Source organism: Bos taurus, chromosome 18 (assembly GCF_002263795.3).
Source record: "Bos taurus isolate L1 Dominette 01449 registration number 42190680 breed Hereford chromosome 18, ARS-UCD2.0, whole genome shotgun sequence".
NCBI lineage: Eukaryota > Metazoa > Chordata > Mammalia > Artiodactyla > Bovidae > Bos > Bos taurus.
The window spans coordinates 51,430,358-51,449,326 of NC_037345.1; the positions used below are offsets into that span (position 1 = coordinate 51,430,358).

Sequence of the window (18,969 nt, forward strand, 5' to 3'; positions counted from 1 at the left end):
GGGCTGAGATGTCTCCAGGGACCAGACCCACGTGTTCCCACAGATCAGGGACCTTGGGATGAGGAGCTGCCCCCCAATTCCTGTGAGTTCACGCTGGGGCTCCCCCTCCCCTGTGGTGACTCCCTTGGGATGGAGGATCAGGAGTCTGAGCCAGGTCAGGTCTCCGAGAGAAGGGGAAGGACTCAAGGTGCCAGCCCAGGCCCTCCAGGGAGACTATAAGATTCTCCTGAGTAGAGATGGAAGAGGGTGTGATTATCTGGGAATGAGCAGAGGTCTGACTCCTCACACTTAAGAGGCCCCTGTCCTCACTCCTGACTCCAGGAGGAATAAAGTCCTGTCCTGGAGCAGCTGTGGGCACTGGCAGGTCTCCTCCCACTCTGATGCCAGAGCCCCTGTGTCCACAAGGAATATTCTCTGACCCCTCGGTGTCACACTGGGGTGGGGGGGGGTGTGAGTTCTGGCTTCTGTTATGCAGATTCCCTTATCTATTTAAAGAGTATTTATTGAGCATGTGTGACCTGTCAGCCCTGGGTTGTGTCCTGGTGTCCAGAGAATAGGATAGACTTGGACTTCAAGCTCACACGCCTGACCTTGTGACGGGGAGACAGACACTCAGAGAACATCCTGGAAAAAAGGAGCTAATTATGATGGAGGGATAGACTGAAAGGGAAGCGTCTGGTGGAAAGGAAAGGGTCCGGAGTCTGTCATGGAATCTCAGCTGGACTGGGTGTCATGGAAGGCACCCCTGAGAAAGTGATCTTTTGACTGAGATGTGAAGGGTGAGCAGACCCTCAGCAGAGAAGGATGGGGCTCAGAGGGCAGAGCTACCTGAGCGGAGTCTGGCCTTCAGGTGGGCCTGGCTGGGAGGAGGAGCTGCCAGAGTCCAGTGTGGGGAACTGGGAGAGTGGGGAGGACTGTGGATGGAGTAGGTTGCTGAGGGTCAGAGGCTGCTGGGCGGTGGGAGCTGCTAAGTGGGAAGGAGGTGGGCTGCCCTGTGGAGGCTCCAGACTATGGAGGAGCTCTGCCGCCCTCTGGGGGCTATAGAGGGGAGTGTCGAAGGGAAAGTTCAGTTCAGTTCAATTCAGTCCCTCAGTCGTGTCCGACTCTTATGCGACCCCATGAATCTCGCAGCACGCCAGGACTCCCTGTCCATCACCAACTCCCGGAGTTCACTCAGAGTGACGGCCATCGAGTCGGTAATGCCATCCAGCCATCTCATCCTCTGTCGTCCCCTTCTCCTCCTGCCCCCAATCCCTCCCAGCATCAGAGTCTTTGCCAATGAGTCAACTCTTCACATGAGGTGGCCAAAGTACTGGAGTTTCAGCTTTAGCATCAGTCCTTCCAATGAACACCCAGGGCTGATCTCCTTTAGAATGGACTGGTTGGATCTCCTTGCAGTCCAAGGGACTCTCAAGAGTCTTCTCCAACACCACAGTTCAAAAGCATCAATTCTTCGGCGCTCAGCCTTCTTCACAGTCCAACTCTCACATCCATACATGACCACTGGAAAAACCATAGCCTTGACTAGATGGACCTTAGTTGGCAAAGTAATGTCTCTGCTTTTGAATATGCTGTCTAGGTTGGTCATAACTTTCCTTCCAAGGAGTAGGCGTCTTTTAATTTCATGGCTGCAGTCACCATCTGCAGTGATTTTGGAGCCCACCAAAATAAAGTCTGACACTGTTTCCACTGTTTCCCCATCTATTTGCCATGAAGTGATGGGACCAGATGCCATGATCTTCGTTTTCTGAATGTTGAGCTTTAAGCCAACTTTTCCACTCTCCTCTTTCACTTTCATCAAGAGGCTTTTTAGTTCCTCTTCATTTTCGAAGAGGAACTTCGAGAAAAGTTCCTCTTCACTTTTCTCGATGGGAAAGTACTCGAGGTTTTCTTCTAAGACAACTCAAGTATTTGTCAAGTGTTTACATATCATCTTACAAATCCCAGGGACAGAGGTGCTGGCAGGCTACAGACATGAGGTCACAAAGGATCGTATACGACCAAGCGACTAACCCTTTCAACACTACATATCCTTTATGCTGAATCATGTCCCACTCTGAATTTCCAACATCTCTCGTCCAAGATCTTCTCTTATATACCCCACTCCAAGATTTCATCCAGTTGAGATTTGTGTTGATACCAGGCCAATTTCTCTCTGTAGAAGAGGAAGGATCCAGATGCAACATTCTCAGTCCTTGGGCAGGACTGGAGCATCTCTAAGTAGGAGGAGGGTGAGGAAACGTCCGTGTGTCCTGCCTGATCCAGAGGGCCCATGTGGATATGAAAAGGCTGCATTTCCTTTCCCCCCATACCCCCTTTAGTGTCTTCCACAGGGGGCAGGGCCAGGTGGAATTGGAAGACCAGGGGTGGTGCAGTGATTCTGAACCTCGTCTTCACGCCTTCTCTGTCTCTGCCCCAGCAGGGGACCTGGTCTTCATGGTGAGAAGGAAGGTGGGGCATCTCCACAGGACCCTGATCAGAGATTCTTTCAGCAAAAGGGACACAGGGATCAAGCATGCTAGCTCTGGACTCAGTGTCCCTGTCACCCTGTAGATGATTGTAGTAACTAAATTATTAGGATCTAATGGCCTCTTTCGTATTCTAATTTATTAGGTTGTTTTTACTTCTTTTTACCTTTTGATATTTGAAGTTTCAAAGGTGAATCTCCATCTTCCTTAAGCCTGAGAAGGGTTGGTGCCAGGGTGGTTCAGTTGTAGTAAAGGTTATTTTTTTATAGTAGCTTCAGTTTTACAGCAAAAGTGAGGGAAGGTACGGAGTTTTCCTAGATACTTGCTGCCCATGAGTGTAGGGTCTCCTCAGTATTCAACATGCCACACCCGAGGTGTACATTTTATTAATTGATGAACCCACATGGACACATGAAAATTACCCAGCTTCCATAGCTTCCATTAGGGTTGACACTTGATACTGTAAGTTGCCGGAGAAGGCAATGGCATCCCACTCCAGTCCTCTTGCCGGAAAATCCCATGAGTGGAGGAGCCAGTAGCCTGCAGTCCATGGGGTCACTAAGAGTCAGACACGACTGAGTGACTTCACTTTCACTTTTCACTTTCATGCATTGGAGAAGGCAATGGCAATCCACTCCAGTGTTCTTGCCTGGAGAATCCCAGGGACAGCAGAGCCTGGTGGGTTGCCATCTTTGGGGTTGCACAGAGTCGGACACGACTGAAGTGACTTAGCAGCAGCAGCTGTAACTTGCATGGGTTTGAACAAGTGATCATCAGCAACATGGACTTCCCTGGTGGTGCAGTGGTAAAGAATCCTCCTCCCCGTTTAGGAGACTCGGGTTTGATTTCTGCCTCAGGAAGATCTCCTGCAGAAGAAATGGCAAACCACTCTGGTGTTCTTGCCTGGGAAATCCCATGGATAGAGGAGCCTGGCGGGCTACAGTCCACTGGGTCACAAAAGAGTTGCACATGACTTAGCAACTAGAAAACCGCAAGGTCAGTGACAGTCCTGCTGCCCAAGTCACACCAGCAGGGCTAGTGAGCACAGAGCAGGTGGTTGTGAGTCTGTAGGGCTAGTGAGCACAGAGCCTATGGTTGTGTGTCTGTAAATTAAAAAACTATGACATACATCGCTTGTTTATTTACCCATACTCAAACATGGAAACCTCGTGTGTGGGGCGGCCATGATGAACCAGTGTCTATCTACAAGTTAGGCATTGTTTAGAGAACTTTCCTGGTGCCTCAGTGGATAGGAATCCACCTGCCAAAGCACGGGACCCGGGTTTCATCCTTGGTCAGGAGGATTTCACATGCTTTTGAGCAACTAAGGCCATGCATCGGAACTGCTGAGTCTGTGCTCTGAGCCCACGAGCTGCAACGACTGAAGTCTGCTTGCCGAGAGCCACTGCTCAGGAGTAGAGAAGCCACCTCAGTGAGAAGCCGGCGTATCGCAACGAAGAGTAGCCCCTGCTCACCGCACTAGAGAAAACTGGTGGAAAACAATGAAGACCAGTGCAGCCAGAAATTAAAAAATAAATAAAATATTTGCTGAGTAGTTCAGAATTAAATGCTATTCCCGAAGTTGTGAGGTCTTCTTTTCAACTCCTTCTTTCTCAAACATCCAGAACACCATTGAAACATTGATTTTCTACAGGCTGAGGACCTGCTCTGCCACTGGGGTGACTTCACTGCAAATTTGTTTTCAGTCTGGAACAGCCAGTAGCGAGCATCCCGCCTTTCACACTGAGCATCTGCTCTGCAGTGAACATCCTCACCACAAACCTCAGCCCCCGTGGAGTGTGAGCCAGGGGCTCATTCATTTGACACACAGGTATGCAGCTCCCAGCACCAGGCCTGGAGCTGGCCAGTGGACTCAGCAGAAGCAGGACAGGTGAATCCTTCCATGTCCGAGCTCCCAGCTCAGGGATCCTCTTAGAACTGGAGTCCTGGTCAACTTGTGTGCTCACTGAGTGCCACTGTATCCCCTAAACTGCATCTGCATGGGGACTAGAGGAAAACGTTCATTTCCAACATCCTCACCCTTTACGGAAAAATTCTGTGAGGAGATAGCACCTGTGTCCATATGTCCATCTCTCTGCCCACATCCCATCCCTCCTTTATCCCCTACCCATCCTTCCATTCATCTTTTCATGAAGTCCTGTGGCTGCGCCTCTGTGGTTGGCCAGATGCCAGGACCCCTGAGATACCCTCAGTAGCTCCCTCTGCTGCTCCATTTAAACACCATGGTTCCACAGGTGGTGCACCTGAGCCCAGGTGATTCCTGCAGAGTCTGTCCCCATGGAAGATAGGGGAGGCCCTGGTAACCCGGTGACCATTATACTGGGTATCTCCAGCATTTTGCATGACTGTTAGGGATGCTGGACGGGTTAGACCCGAGCCCTTGGGAAGTATAGTGCTGGGTTTGGGTGTCAGAGTTACCCCTGTCAATGGTACATTTATGGAGAAGAGGAAGTTTGGGGTGACTGTGGAGCCCTAGTTCCTTCTCTTCCTTTGGGTACACAGGCAGACGGAGGAGCCCTCAGGTGACAGATTGTACCCTGGAGACTGGTCTTCAGGCCCCACTTGTTCTTCAGCAGGACGCTTGCTCTGTTGGAAGCATGGAGAGATGGCAAAAGCTCTCACGCCAGGCTTGAGGCTCAGACTGGAGAAGCTGGGAGGGTAGCCCAGGCGTTCTGCTCAGCCTTGCTCCCTGGGGGAGGGGGGATCATTTGGAGAATGAGGGAACAGGAGGCTGTGCTCAGGGGGCCTCCAGGCTAGGTGATGGCTGTCTCCAAGGTCAGGTACCGAGGGTCAGGACTTAATCGTGAAACGTTCCCTCCAAGTTGTAGACAAGCCGGTTATCTGACACTCAGCGGCGGGGAGATACTCTGAGAGGACAAAGTTAGTTCTCAGCCTCCTTGAGGACACCCTCTGGGCGCAGGATCATTCACCTGGGAGTTATCATGGCTGTAGCTACAACTAATACACAGACAGGAGAAGGTGCTCCCGATTCATAAACTAGGGAAAAGTGGGTTATCCCTGAACACATTCTACTATGTTCATCTTTGTCATAGAATAGAAATGGGCAGGATATGCAGCCGTCCCTTCCCATTGATGGGGGCTGAGCACAGCAGAGACACTGTCCATGGTGCTGATGAACACAGGCCACCTGGAGACTTGGGAGTTGTGGTCTTTGAGTCACATCTGCTTTCTTTCCATTCTGAAAAATTGGGCATTGCTAGAAAAGAAGAGGCTTCCATGGTGGCTCAGACAGTACAGAATCTTCCTGCAATCCCAGAGACCTGGGTTTGATGAATCTACAGAGATGGCAATGGCTATCCACTCCAGTGTTCTTGCCTGGAGAATCCCATGGCAGATGTGCCTGGAGGGTTACAGTCCATGGGGTTGCAAAGAGTTGGACGGACTGAACAACTTTCACTTCACTGGAAAGAAGGGGTGGGGAGAGCTGCAGGGAGTGTGGACTGGCCTCGATCTCCAGGGCTCAGGGCCAGTGAGATTGCTGTGGACATCGTGGCAGGACTTGACCCCACATCGGCCTGACAAAGTCCAAGCTGCCCAGAGCAGACTGCAGTGAGGGAAGATGATGCCCACGGCCTTGAGAGGAGTGGGAGGCAGAGCACAGAACCCTAAGAGATGTCCACAACTTCAAGCCCACAATCCGAGAAATGTGCCCCATTATTAAGGAAATCTACAGATGAAATTCAGATCACATGATTGGGAGACTATGGTGGGGTATTTGGGAGATAAGGTGGGGTACCTTGGAGATTATGGTGGGTGATGTATTGGGCTGAGTCCAATACATTCACAATGTTCCAAGGCAGGAGAGGCAGAGCCAGAGGAGATGGGATGATGGAAGGAGACCTTGGGGAGCTTTAAGATGTTCCACTGCTGGCTTTGAAGATGGAGGAATGCGCCACGAACCCAGGAAAGCAGGCAGCCTCTCACAGCTTGGAAAGGCAAAGAAATGAACTGTCTGTAGAATCCAGAAAGAACAGCGTCATATTGACACTGTGGTTTGTGCCCATAAATTGGTGGTCATTTGTTACAGAACAGTAAGGAACACCAAGAAGCGTCACCTTGTCTCATCCAAGACTGTGTGCCTGGGGGGATAAGAAGTAATTTAGACCTAAATCATGATCGGAAGCTTTGCAGGTGGTTTCTCTTACCTCTCATCTCATCTCAGCACAGATGATACTTGGCCATGCTTGCCAAGAGCATGCTTGCCAACTGTGGGCTCTGTGCCCTAGGGCACACACCTGCTGTGTTTGTGTGAGTGTGGGCACCTGATCCGAGCGGAACTATATGAGAACAGACCTATCCCAGGGACCTCAGGGAGAGACTGAGACTTGCTAGCCCAGGTGTGTGGTGGGGGCTGCAGGGGAGATCCGGGTGGGAAGGGCCCTTGGGACACTGAGGAGGAGACAGGTGAGCCCTTTGCCATCATAGTCAGGTTGAGTTTTAGGTAGAGCCTGCACCTTTGCCCTGAGGCTGACGTGTGTGTGTGTTGGGAGCAGGCTCACGATCCGCGTCGGAAAGCAAAGTGGAAACCAGCAGAAAGTGGATAGAGGTCACGGGAAGTTCCTGGGAGGACCTTGCTCAGAGCATGGCTTCTGGGTCCCTCTTACTTTGGTGACTCTGATTGCTCCTCTGGGTCCCCCAAAGGGAACGAGGTCCTCAGGGCTTAGGCCCTTGGGGAAACAACAGAAACCCATGGAGAGAGAAGGCATTCTGGATCCTTGATCTGGGGACAGACAAAAGTTCCTGTCCCATCGCTGACTCAGTGGAGATTAGTTGAAGCAATCTCTGGGGGATAGTGAAGAACAGGGAAGCCTGGCGTGCTGCAGTCCATGGGGTCCCAAAGACTCAGACACAACTTAGCAACTGAACAAAAAAACTCAATTGAGGCAGCACCAGTTGGGGCCAGCAGGGCTTGGTGAGGATGGCCAAGGGCTCAGGACACCAAGAGGCTGCAAAAGGGCCTCACCCATAAAAGTTGTCTCACCCACGACTCGTCCTTCCTGACTCATGTTCTAGTGGGTCTCAGACGGTCCCATATTCTGTGCTCCAGAGACTCCATGCCAAGTGAGCAAGCACTGGGAGGTGTCTGGGACCCCAGGGCAGTGTGAGGACTGCCGAGTGCCCATGTGGCTGCCAATGGTCTGGTGACCCTCCTTTCCTGTTAGCATGCCCCCTCCCTCCATTCTCACAATCTTCCCCTTCCTTTCCCCCAGGGAATAGATGGGGAGGTCAGGTAACTAGAGCTAATACTTTCCCTGAGCAACCATGGAGAGACCAGAGCAGAGATTCAGGTGAATTTCTTGCTGGACAAGACCCAAGGGCAGTATATTTTGCAACCAGGGGAAGGAAAGTGCTCTTGATTCAGATCTCTCTGCTGGTCCACCGTGGGTCACAGGCCCAGTCACTTGCCCTGTTGAAACCTCTCCCCACTGTGGGAATTGCAGCCTGAGTTCTGGTCCATCCAGGCTTCAGGGCAACCTGTCAGTGTTGCCAGGAATCCAGGAGGACCCTGAGCCTGGGCCTAGGTTCCCGAATAGCCTCAGGTCTCAGAGCTGGTTCTCTGCCTCAGGCTCTTCCTCTTGACCTCACTCGGGTCTTGGGTCTCAGGTAAGCTCTTTCCCACAGTCCGTAAGGAGACGTGTCTGGAGGAACTAAGGACCCACATCTGCTTTGTGGCTGATATTACAGTAAACATCTGTGTCAGGGTGTAGTAATTCCTGCAAAAGAAAACCGATGCCTTCGAGCTCATGTAACCTTCTTAGATGACTTCCCAGGGACTTCCCAGCCCCGGGTTACCCAGGGTCTGTTCGTGTCAGAGGTTTTTGGTCCAGACCCACCTCCTCTTATCCCCTCTCCATCTTTCCTGCTATTTCTTGGACCTCCAAACACAGCCAGATGTGCAGGGGGCACTTCCTTTGCCTTCTGGGCTATGGAACCAGAACTTGGATCCCCACACTCACCTGGTAGATGGGAGCTGGTGGCCTGGCATCAGGTAGGGAGGCCTGGGCATGGAGGAAGTGGGCATCAGAGGAGAGGGAAAGAGTCATTTCTCCCGACCAGCCATCTCCAAGCCTGGAACCCCGACCCCAAATCCTATCTGGGCTCTGTTTCCCACCCTTGTTAGCCTAGCTCCCCTGACGGATGATCCAGTGCCCACTCTCTTCCTGGCTGAACTCCAAGGTTCTCCTGAGTTCTAGTCAGGGGACCAGAGCAGCCTCTGGATAAGGTTGTGGGTGGTCATGTCCCTGAAGTGCATCCAGCTCCCAGCTTGGTGGGACTTGCCATGTTCTAACTACTCTGATGAGCTTCCCTGGTGGCTCAGAAGGCAAAGAATCTGCCTGCAATGTGGGAGACCGAGGCTCGATCCCTGGGTCAGGGAGATCCCCTGGAGAAGGCAATGGTAACCCATTCCAGTATTCTTGCCTGGAGAAATCCATGGACAGAGGAGCCTGGCAGGCTACAGTCCATGGGGCCACAAAGACTGGACATGACTGAGTGACTTTCAACTACCCTCGAGTGAAGGGTGTCTCACAGTGCTTCTGGGTTGGACAGTCCCCGTGCCCTGAGCCTGTGAAGCGGGGACGCTGGGAGAAGAGACAAGGAAGGAATGTACTTACCTGGGAGACAGAGCTGCCAGAGGGACCACCTCCTGGGAGGAGACAAGAGTTACCACTGAGCATGTGAGGAAGCTTAGCCCATTCTCCTAGGAGAGGTTGGATGTCCACCTTCTGGAGAACCATGGGAGAACGATCCCCACCAAGGGAGAGAACCTCTGGCGATTTCAGGCCCCAGTGAGGGCGAGGAAGCCTCCCAGGATGATAACCCATAGGAAAAGCAGACTAGCCAATCGGGATCCCTGTGCTTAAGCCCCAAAGGGCCAGAGACCCTGGGGGTAGCAGGCAGGAACAGACATGGCAGGGCCTGACCGGGGCTCCCCGCTGTCCTGGGCTGAACAGACACTCACCTGAGGTGGACGCTGGGGGCCAGTTCCCTCTGTTGTGCACGCAGCTGGGGTTAGGAAAGAAAAACAGGCATATTTGTGAGGAGTGTAGACGGAGGTCAAGGCTCTGGAGTCAGAACACGGGACAGGAGGATCTGAATGTCCAAGCAGGGGCTGGACACCTCCTTTCTCCACCAAGGCTGCTTCGGAGGGGAGGGCCCAGTAAGGACACTGAGGAAAGTCCTTAAGAAGCCATATCTGCCCTGAGTCCAGAGGGGCAGGACCATAGGCTAATAGGGTTCAGGAGAAAGTGGCCACTGAAGGGACCATGGCTCTGGGAAAGGCGTCCATCCATCCAAAGCTTTGTCTGAGTGGATTCGTCACGCTTATGGAGAGAGCAGGGCCAGTGCATGGGGAGGAAAGCGGTCAGCCAGTGACTCTGGGATCTCACTGAGGGCAGTGTCGCTGCTGTGGCCACCCGCCCTCACCCAGGAGCTGCTGAAATGTGACAGTGGCCTTGTCCTCTGTCTCCATCTACCTGGACCTTAAGTGTAAAGACATCCCACCACCTGCGGACCTGGCACGATGTTCTGTCTCATGCATCAGGGGTGTTGTTAATGTATCTGCCACGTGGGGGCATTTGACCCCACCTGGCCTGTCCAAACTTCCACTCTCTGGCCAAGTGTGGACTTGGCGAAGACGACCCTCAGATCCTGGCCCTGTGACTGCCCCTCATCAGAGTAGCTGGATTTAAATATACAGGAAGAGATACCTTTTTCTGAGTACTTACTACCTGCCAGCCTACATATAGGGAACGAGGACAAGGAGGTGTCTTAATTGTGTTAACTGATAGATGGGCCTTCCCTGGTGGCTCAGAGGTAAAGAATCTACCTGCCAATGCATGGGACACAGGTTCAATCCCTGGGCCAGGAAGATACCCTGGGGAAGGAAATGGCAACCCACTCTAGTATTCTTGCCTAGAAATTCCATGGACAGAGGAGGTCATGGAGTGGCAAAGGAGATGGATACAACTTCGTGACTAAATAACAAAATAAACTAGGACGGTGTTAAGGAAGTTGCCAGAGGTCAATATCTAGTGAGGCAGGAACTGGAGAAAGAGAGAGAATACCCGTGGGGAAGTGGGGGGGTCCTGGAGATCCAGGCCGGAAATTGGAGGATGGGGTGTCCTTCCTCTAGGACTAGGGTCAACCTGGGGGTGGGGGCAGCATCTGGGAATGCCACTGTACCTGTGAAGGAAAATGAAACACCCCAGGACAGCCAGCAGCGTCAGCACAAGCAGGACCCCAATCACGATGCCAGTAATGGCCCCCACACTGAGGGCTTGGGCGTTTTTTCGCCCTGAAAGCAGAAGAGAAAGAGAGGGGAAACGGGGTCCGAGTTCACTGGAGGCAATACCAAGAGGAGTCTTACAGGGAGAGGGCCTGGTTAGGAGGAAGGAAATGCTCTGAGGCCTGTGTGGTTGCGTGTGTTGTCATCACAGTGTCCTCCTGACCCTCCCACTGCACGAGGCTGTGTCATTTCCCTCTTCGTCAGATTTGAAACCTTGGACTTGCTCTAGCTCTCCATTCTCTCACTGTAGCCATCTCCATGTCCTGTTCATTTTCCTTTGAAGGACTCTTTTCTTCTCACATTATGCCCCCTCCCTCTGATTTTTTGTTTCCATCACAACTGTCGGTCTTAGAGGGTAGTTCCTCTCCAGTCCACCCAACATTAATTAGTAGTAATAATATTAATGAACTGTTTCCAGGTACTCCTGTGCGACTGGCACAGTGGGAAATCATTTACACCCATTTTTTCTCATCTTTCCATCCCCACGAGGGAGGGGTTTTCATCCCCGCTGTGCATACATAGATTTGAGACACACAGTTCTTCAATAAAGGAATGGAGGCCCCAGAGCTAGGACCAGGTGAAACAGAAATGTAACCGAGTTGTTTGACTCTACAGCCAAAACCCACAACGCTGAAAACCAAAATATCCCCCGTGAACACTTCTTGCCTGCCGACTCTGTGTGGTAAAAATTTTACCTACAGGGAGAATTTTAATCTCATTCCCTTCCTAGTGACCAACCTCACAGCAGCCCTAAGATCCAGCTCTTCTTCTCCGATTTACAGAGGGGGAAACGGAGGCACAAGATCCAGTGCCTTGCCTATAGTCAAACAATTCTCACAATAACCGAACTATGACAAAATTAGCTCAGTTTTGCATAATTAATTAAACACATTGTTCTACAGGCTCCGAAAGGAGACTACCCATGTCCTCATTATTTGCATTCATTACACACCCACTTCCAGTGAAATTACACAGGAAGAGAGGTGTGGAAGGTCACTATAGTGCTCAGTGGGGAGCTGGCATCACATCTGCAGACTCTGACTGGGAGGAGACCCCACACTGATGGGACCCCGCGTCCTCTGTCCTGACACTCTTGCTGGTCTGGAACAGCATCACCTTCTCAGTGAGCCGTAAATTCTGCTCATTGATTCACCGACCATTGGATGCTTGTCCCCATATCACTTGGTCTGTTTGCACCCAGATTGGAAGGCTCGTGGGATTTCGAAGAGGGAGGGATTGACTACCAAAGAGCGTGACCTTTGTCTGTGGTTCCAGTTCATTGGGATTGCCTCCTCTGTCCATGGAATTCTCAAGGCAAAAATACTGGAGTGGGTTGCCATTTCCTCCTCCAAGGGATCTTCCTGTCCTCCAGGGATCAAACCTGCATCCCTTTGTCTCCTGCATTGGCACTGGCAGGCAGGTTCTTTACCACTAGCCCCACATGAGAAGCCCCTAGAGAGGGAAGGGAGTACGTCAAACTTGAGGAGAAGTCCAGTTCCTTGATTGATGCCATCTGAGAGCTCCGTGGGATGAGCCTTCCTTCTCAGGGTCCACAACTAGCCTCCTCTCTTTGTGGTTTTCTGCTCCTAGTGTGCTTGTCTGAGATTGACCCAGTAGCCACATAATCAGTGTCCATGTCTAAAGCACTGGAGTCCACAGTGTGAGGGGATGGCTGTCTCCACATTGGTCAGGTCTGAGGAGCACCTGCTTCTCAAGAACGATGTGTTCTTCCTCATTGTTAAATTATTTAAACAGGGTTGAAGAAAATCTGGAGCTGAAGAATAAGAAGTGAAAACAATAACTTAGAAGGGCGATTCCTCAGCACGTCTGAGCAGGTAGAAGAAAGCATCCATGAACACGAAGATAGAAAAAAAGAAGTTATTTAGACTGGGGAGTAGAAAGGGAAAAAAAAAGAAGGCAAATAGTGACTCCAGGCAAAGTATTATGCAGAACTCCATCAGGTGGACAAACATATGCAGGATGGCAGTTCCTGAAGGAGAAGAGAGAGGGAAAAACAATGAAAAAAATATATAAAAATGAATGGTTTAAAACCTCCAAAAGTGGATGAGATCACATACTAGAGATGGTTGAGGAACTCCAAAAAGGGGTAACTCAAGATATAGACATTGTGACACAATAGAGTCAAGTTGTTGAGAGACCGAGGGAAAGAGGAAGTGTAAAACGCAGCGAGAGAGGAGTGACTCAGCGTGTGCAGCAGATCTTCAACAGTGTGAAAAGCGAATTCCACATCAGAAGGCGTTGGGATGACCGACTGAAGTCCTAAAAGCAAGACTGTCAACCGGCGAAGCAATGTACAGAGAAGCTCTCCTTCAATGAAGCTCAAATTAGGACTTTTCCAGATAAACAACAGTCGAGGGAACTCATTCCCTGGAGACACAGCATATATGAAGTGTGAAAGGAAGCCTTTAAGATGACTGAACAAACATTACATGGTAACTCAGAGCCACAGGCAACCTAGAGAAGAGAGGTCAAATTACACAATAGGTAGCTATCTTATCTAAGCCGGTATTATTGTCTTTTATATAATTGCTCATTTTTGTTTTTTATTTCAAAGATATTACATGAGACAATGTTTATAAATCTATATAACGGGCATATATTGTACAAGGACGGCTGAAATATAGGACAGTAAGTGTGTAATATGGAGGCGATGGAGATGCACAGAGCACCTCATTTGTAATATACATCATAGAATCTGGTTGGTATTTCAACTCCATAGTTATATGTTTAAGATATAACTGTCATCTTCAAGTTAGAAACTAAGAAAAGAACTGAAAGACATTGGAAAGGGGAAGAACAGAATCAAAATGACACATATGAAAGGAAATCATCTAAATACCAAAGAGGAAGTAATAGAGGAATTAATGAATAAAGCATGTAAGACATATAACAAATAGCTAGATGGCAGAAGCTCTTTCTTATTGGGAAGTATTTGAATGATAGATAGCCTCAACCTTCAAATTAAAGGCAGAGGTTGACAGAATGGATAAAAATTATGACCCCTCTCTATACTCTCTTCAAGAGACTCACTTTAGATACAAAAACATAGAAGGTTGAAGTAAGGCTGGAAAAAGATATTCTATGCAAGTAGCAATAAAAAGAGAATTGTGGTGGCTGTATTAGTGTCTGCTATAATCATCTCTAAATCAAAAAAGCCTGCAAGAGACATTAGGACCTTGCATATCAAGAAAAGTTTCCATCCATCAAGGAAATAGAACAATTATAAGCATTATGCACCCAACAACACCAGATTTGTGAATCAAAAATGGACGGCATCAAGGGGAGAAATAGCTCGGTCATAACACTGATACTACAACACCCCACTTTCAATAATGGACACAGCAGTCAGAGAGATTTCAGTGACAACTAGAGACCGTGAGAACACTGTAAACCAGAGACCTAACCGACCAACAGACAACACACAGTCATAGGAGTTTATGTTGGACAAAGTGCAGTCCTCAAGGCCCCCAGCTCTCACCACACATGACCACCGCCCATCCTGTGAAGAAACGGTGTCACTTCCACTGTAGAGACGATGGTGCAACTAAGAAAGCCAAGTGGAGGGACCTGGAGTTGAGTGTGGCAGCAAGCCTGCAATCACAACAGTGCGAACTAACATCCTGACACTTACTGCCTGAACATGTCTGCTGTAAATTCCACCTTCATCGGAGCGCGTATTCACAAAGCTCTATAAAGTGCATAACAAACACCACTGTACACATAAGAAAAAGGAGATTTAGGCTTTATGACTCACCAGGGCTTCCTAGGAGGCACCAGTGGTAAAGATCCCACCTGCCAATCAGGATTCAGTCCCTGGGTGGGGAAGATCCCCTGGAGGAGGTCACAGCAACCCCTGCAGTGGAAGGTGGAGTCTTAACCACTGGACTGCCCAGGAAGTCCCAGGTACTGATTTTAGTGCTGCTTCCAGCGGTCTTGGCAACGAGGCTTCACAGCAGAGGGCCAGGAGAAATCAGGGGATGAGGAGGGGAGAGACAGCACATGTTCCAATTGCTTGAAGTGAAGGAAATGAGATGATAGGCTAATTGTTGGTGGAGTTAATAAAAGAAGTTTATCCAGATTAAAATGGGCTTCACTGGAAGCTTAGCCGGGAAGAGTGCCCGCAGTGCAGCAGACACGGGATCGATCCTGGGTCAGGACCTTCCCCTGGAGTAGCGAATGGCAACCCACTCCAGGATTCTTGCCTGGGAAATCCCATGGACAGAGTAGCCTAGTGAGCTCAAGTCCGTGGTGTCACAAAGAGTCGGACACCACTGAACGACTAAGACAGGAGGCGATGGTGGTCACTCACAGGTCACCCTTAGCCTGAGGGGGCCACTTCTGCTGGAGTTGCCCCTGTTGGAGACCTCACACTGATAACCCCCGGCGTCCTCTCTGCTGACGGGGTCTATGGTGAGGGTGCTGCTGTCTGAGGACAGTGTCATCCTGTCTGCAAGGAGGAGACTCTGGCCTTTGAAGAGCCAGCGTATGGAGACCCCAGTCTCATCTGTGAGGCAGGTCAGGACCACGGGGCCCTCATGTTCTGGGACTGTGGTGTTGCTGACTTGGAGGGAAGGCCGTGCCACTGGGTCTGTGGAGAGACAGAGGGGTGACTGCTGAGTGGGTCAGGGGCCTGGGCCTTGCTCCCTCCTCAGTCTTGGGGCCCAAGACCTCTGTAAAGATGACTGTGAGGAAGGCCCTGGGTCTTTGTTCAGGTGGCAACGGGAAAGAGATGATCGCACATCTCCTCTGACCCCCAGATCACACAAGAGGGACCCTTGCCTGGTTGCTGGGACAACACTCTAGTACTAGACAGCTCTGTGCTATCAGCCCTGGGAACCTTGATCTTCTGACTGTGGGGCTATCCAGGACAGTCAGGGAATGTAGGATCTGAGAGTACATGTTGTGATTGGGAATAGAGAGAGCCTGGGTGTATTCCTGGGGCCTCACACTGACAAGCGGGGAGCGCTGTGTGGCTGGGTTAGAGGCTGTGTGGCAGGAGAGGTTGAGGTTCCCCTCTGGATGGTCAGAGGAGTCTGAGGGGTAGTGGTGGGGTGATCGGACCGTTTGGAGCAAAGAGCAGAAAGGCCACACATGGTGCAATCAGAGGGAAGGCAAGTTCCTGGTCTGTATTGGGGCCCCTGGGTCCTTCATGCTCACTCATTGTGAGTCTGACGTTAATTTGTTTCTCCCATCATATTTTGGTGATCCTCAGCCACCCACACAGAGCAGCCCATCCCCTCCCTGTCCTCATTCAAGGTGGACCTGCCTGGGCTTGCCTGGGACAGGAAGTCATGGCCAGTCTGGGTGTCCAGGGGTGATGGCCCATGTACTCGAACCTGAGAGGGATGGGTGTGGATTGGCCTCTGGCAGTGTGCATTTGGGTGGGCAGCTCAGGCCACATAGGAACAGAGGTTACTCACAGAGGACATCCAGGGTGAATGGGTCACTGTGGCTGATGCTTACTAGGTTCCGGGTTTCACACACATAGGGTCCTTTCTCTTTCCTTGTGACATTGAACACAGTGAGAGTCCTCTTGTCCTCAGACAATTTCAGCCTGGTGCTCTTGGGGAGGCTCTGATTGCTGATCCACCACATGTAGGAGGTGTTCTGAGTCTCAGGTCCACATGTTAACACCACAGTGTCCTTGTGCTCCCAGGGGTTGGAGTTGTTGCTGGTGATGACGGGTGTGGGTAGCACCGCTGTGCAGATAACAGAGAGGACATTGCCCTGAGCCTCCCTGGATGCTCAGACAGTAAAGAATCTGCCTGCCAGTGCAGGAGACCTGGGTTCAGTCCCTGGGTCAGAAAGATCCCCTGGAGAAGGGAATTGCCACCCAGTCAATATTCTTGCCTGGAGAATTCCATGGACAGAGGAGCCTGGTGGGCTATAGTCCATGGAATAGGAAAGAGTAGGACGTGACTGAACGACTAACACTCTCACTTTCTTATACTTTTGGCTCCTCTAAAAGCATCTTTCAACAAAATTGGCATCCTTCGCCTCTCAGCCAGACTTTAAAGAATAAGGCAGGCTTGTGTGTGACAGGACAAATGCATGGGGACCTGAGCTCAGTGAGTGTGAGGCCACCTGCTCTATGTCTGGGAGAAGCACAGGCTTCCTTGGGGGTTGATTGTGCAGCAGCGTTTAGTGGTGGACAGAACAGGGTGGATTCAGAGACCACCTGGCATCTCTCCTGGTTTTCACCAACATGCCTTGAGAGATAGCTCCCTGGGCAGCACCCTGGGGTGGAGGAGCTGCCAGGAGTGTCTTCCTTCCTCCGTTCATCTCTGGGGGTGCTGAGATTTCTCTGGCGTCTCCAAGTCCCCCAGGGCATTTGGTTAATTCCTGGGGACCTCGTACCTGTGTGCTGTCCATGCCGAGTCTCAGGAGTAGGACCAGGCTGTGCCCCTGCACGGATGTGGCTCTTGGGGCTGAGCCCTGGCTGGTGACCAGCTTGGAGCCTCCGGATTTGGCACAGGCTTCCCAGGGTCACTGGAGGCAGGAGCCCTGGGACAGGGTCTGGGAGGGACTTTCTGGGGCTGAGCTTCTCTGTGAGGATCCCTGGGGGCCCTCAGGCCAGGGTCTTCCCTGAGTCCTGCAGGGTCTTCCTCAGGGTCATGGTCACAGGGAGGGGCCCAGGGGGCTGGACGGAGAGCGCTCTCCCTCTGCCGAGTCCCTCATCAGACCGTCCTTCTCTCTACACAGTGTCTGCAGGGCCTGGCTTCCTGGAAAGCATTTCTGACCCTTTGGAGTTGGTCTCCACAGTGTGTGCCCTGCACTGAATGTTCAAACCCCGACACGGGACACAATGCAGAGGGGATGGAGGCGCCATCCGGGTCTGTCAGAACAGAATTCAGGCCCCGAACACCCCGAGGTCAGAGAGGAGGCACTCACGGTGTACGTGGAGGTGTCCAGTTTGTCTTTCTGTCCGTAAATCATCGTTTGTAACGAGCAGCGTGTAGGAGCCTGTGTCTTCCTGGGTGACGCTCTGGATCAGCAGGGTTCCGTTGGGGTAAAGTGTCTCCCGTCCGCTGTGTGCAGGCCCTTTGGTAGTTGCGTTAGTGTCTACCCTATATGATGCGATTAGCTGGCTGTTGTCTACCCTTTCTCCTCTGTACCAGGCATAGCCTAGAGGATTCTTTGCCACGTTGTGGGCAAGTAGAAGAACATCCGACCCTTCTGCAGCAAGAGGGGGCATCGTTTCAATCGTGGGCTGGGCAGTGGTGGGCGGGGTCCAGAAAGTTAAGAGTGAGACTAGGAGGGAAGAGAGAGAAACCAGTTAATATTGTGACCTGTGTGGGGGATGGGAAAATGGTGCCCTGGGTCCTGAGCAGGTCTCTTCATCCCTCAGCCTTAGTGTGTGAGTGTATGTGTGTGTGTGTGTGCATGTATGTGTGTGTGCAGGTATGTGTGTGTGTGGTTCAAGGGCAGCAGTATGACCCCCGTCACTTCTGCCCCTCTGGGCTCATTTTTTCCTCTGTTTCCCCTGCTGTCTGCCTGGCTCACTCCCTCGCTGCCCTCACACACCTGCTCACACTCAGGGCCTGTTGGAAGATGCCCCTCCCCATGACCAGCTGCTGTAAAGACCCTCCGTGCTCACTTGCTGACCCTTCCCTGATCCCTTTCCTGCGTGACGCCTGTAGCACCTGCTAGCACACTCTCGATCTCTCTGCTTATCTGTCTTCTTCCCCACAGAGCGTGGGCTCCGTGAGGGCAGGGGCTTGTCTGATCCTGGTTATAACCCAGGGCCTGGACCAGGTTCTAGATATTAATTCCTGGAGGTGAAGGACGGAGAGGTCCCAGGAATTCCACAGCCTGGCGTTTGCCAGCTTCTAAGGGTGCGGGTATGGACAGTGTTCACTGTCCTGGTTATGTGTTTTTCTGTAGTGACATCCAGATATAAATAATTGTTATTGTCATCAGTTTTCAACAATTACTGCTCAGTGAAGAATAACTCATAAAACCTACAGCAGTTGAGGTCTTCCTGCCTCTCACCAGCTCTAGTTCATGGAGAGTCTCCTCTGGCTGAGCCCCCACCCTTCCCAGCTCTGCTGTTTTCTGCCCTCAGGTCTGAACAAAGCTCTCTGTCCCTTCTCAGAGCCCTGTCTCCCCCAGAGACCAGCCAGTCTCTTGTTCTCCAGTCTCTGACCACTC

General features: G+C 51.3%; 1 protein-coding gene across 1 annotated transcript in view; it reads right to left on the reverse strand.

The window, feature by feature from the left end:
• LOC100336941 (uncharacterized) overlaps positions 1–18,969 on the reverse strand; it is a 50,042-nt gene that overhangs the window by 14,288 nt on the left and 16,785 nt on the right. Inside the window, exons 2-8 of the mRNA XM_024979129.2 lie at positions 17,710–18,069; positions 16,239–16,517; positions 15,128–15,406; positions 9,472–9,572; positions 9,125–9,156; positions 8,468–8,509; positions 8,050–8,224 (exon numbers count right to left, since the gene is read on the reverse strand). Coding sequence (XP_024834897.2) covers positions 8,050–8,224; positions 8,468–8,509; positions 9,125–9,156; positions 9,472–9,572; positions 15,128–15,406; positions 16,239–16,517; positions 17,710–18,069 — 1,268 coding nt within the window. The remainder of the gene's footprint in view (positions 1–8,049; positions 8,225–8,467; positions 8,510–9,124; positions 9,157–9,471; positions 9,573–15,127; positions 15,407–16,238; positions 16,518–17,709; positions 18,070–18,969) is intronic.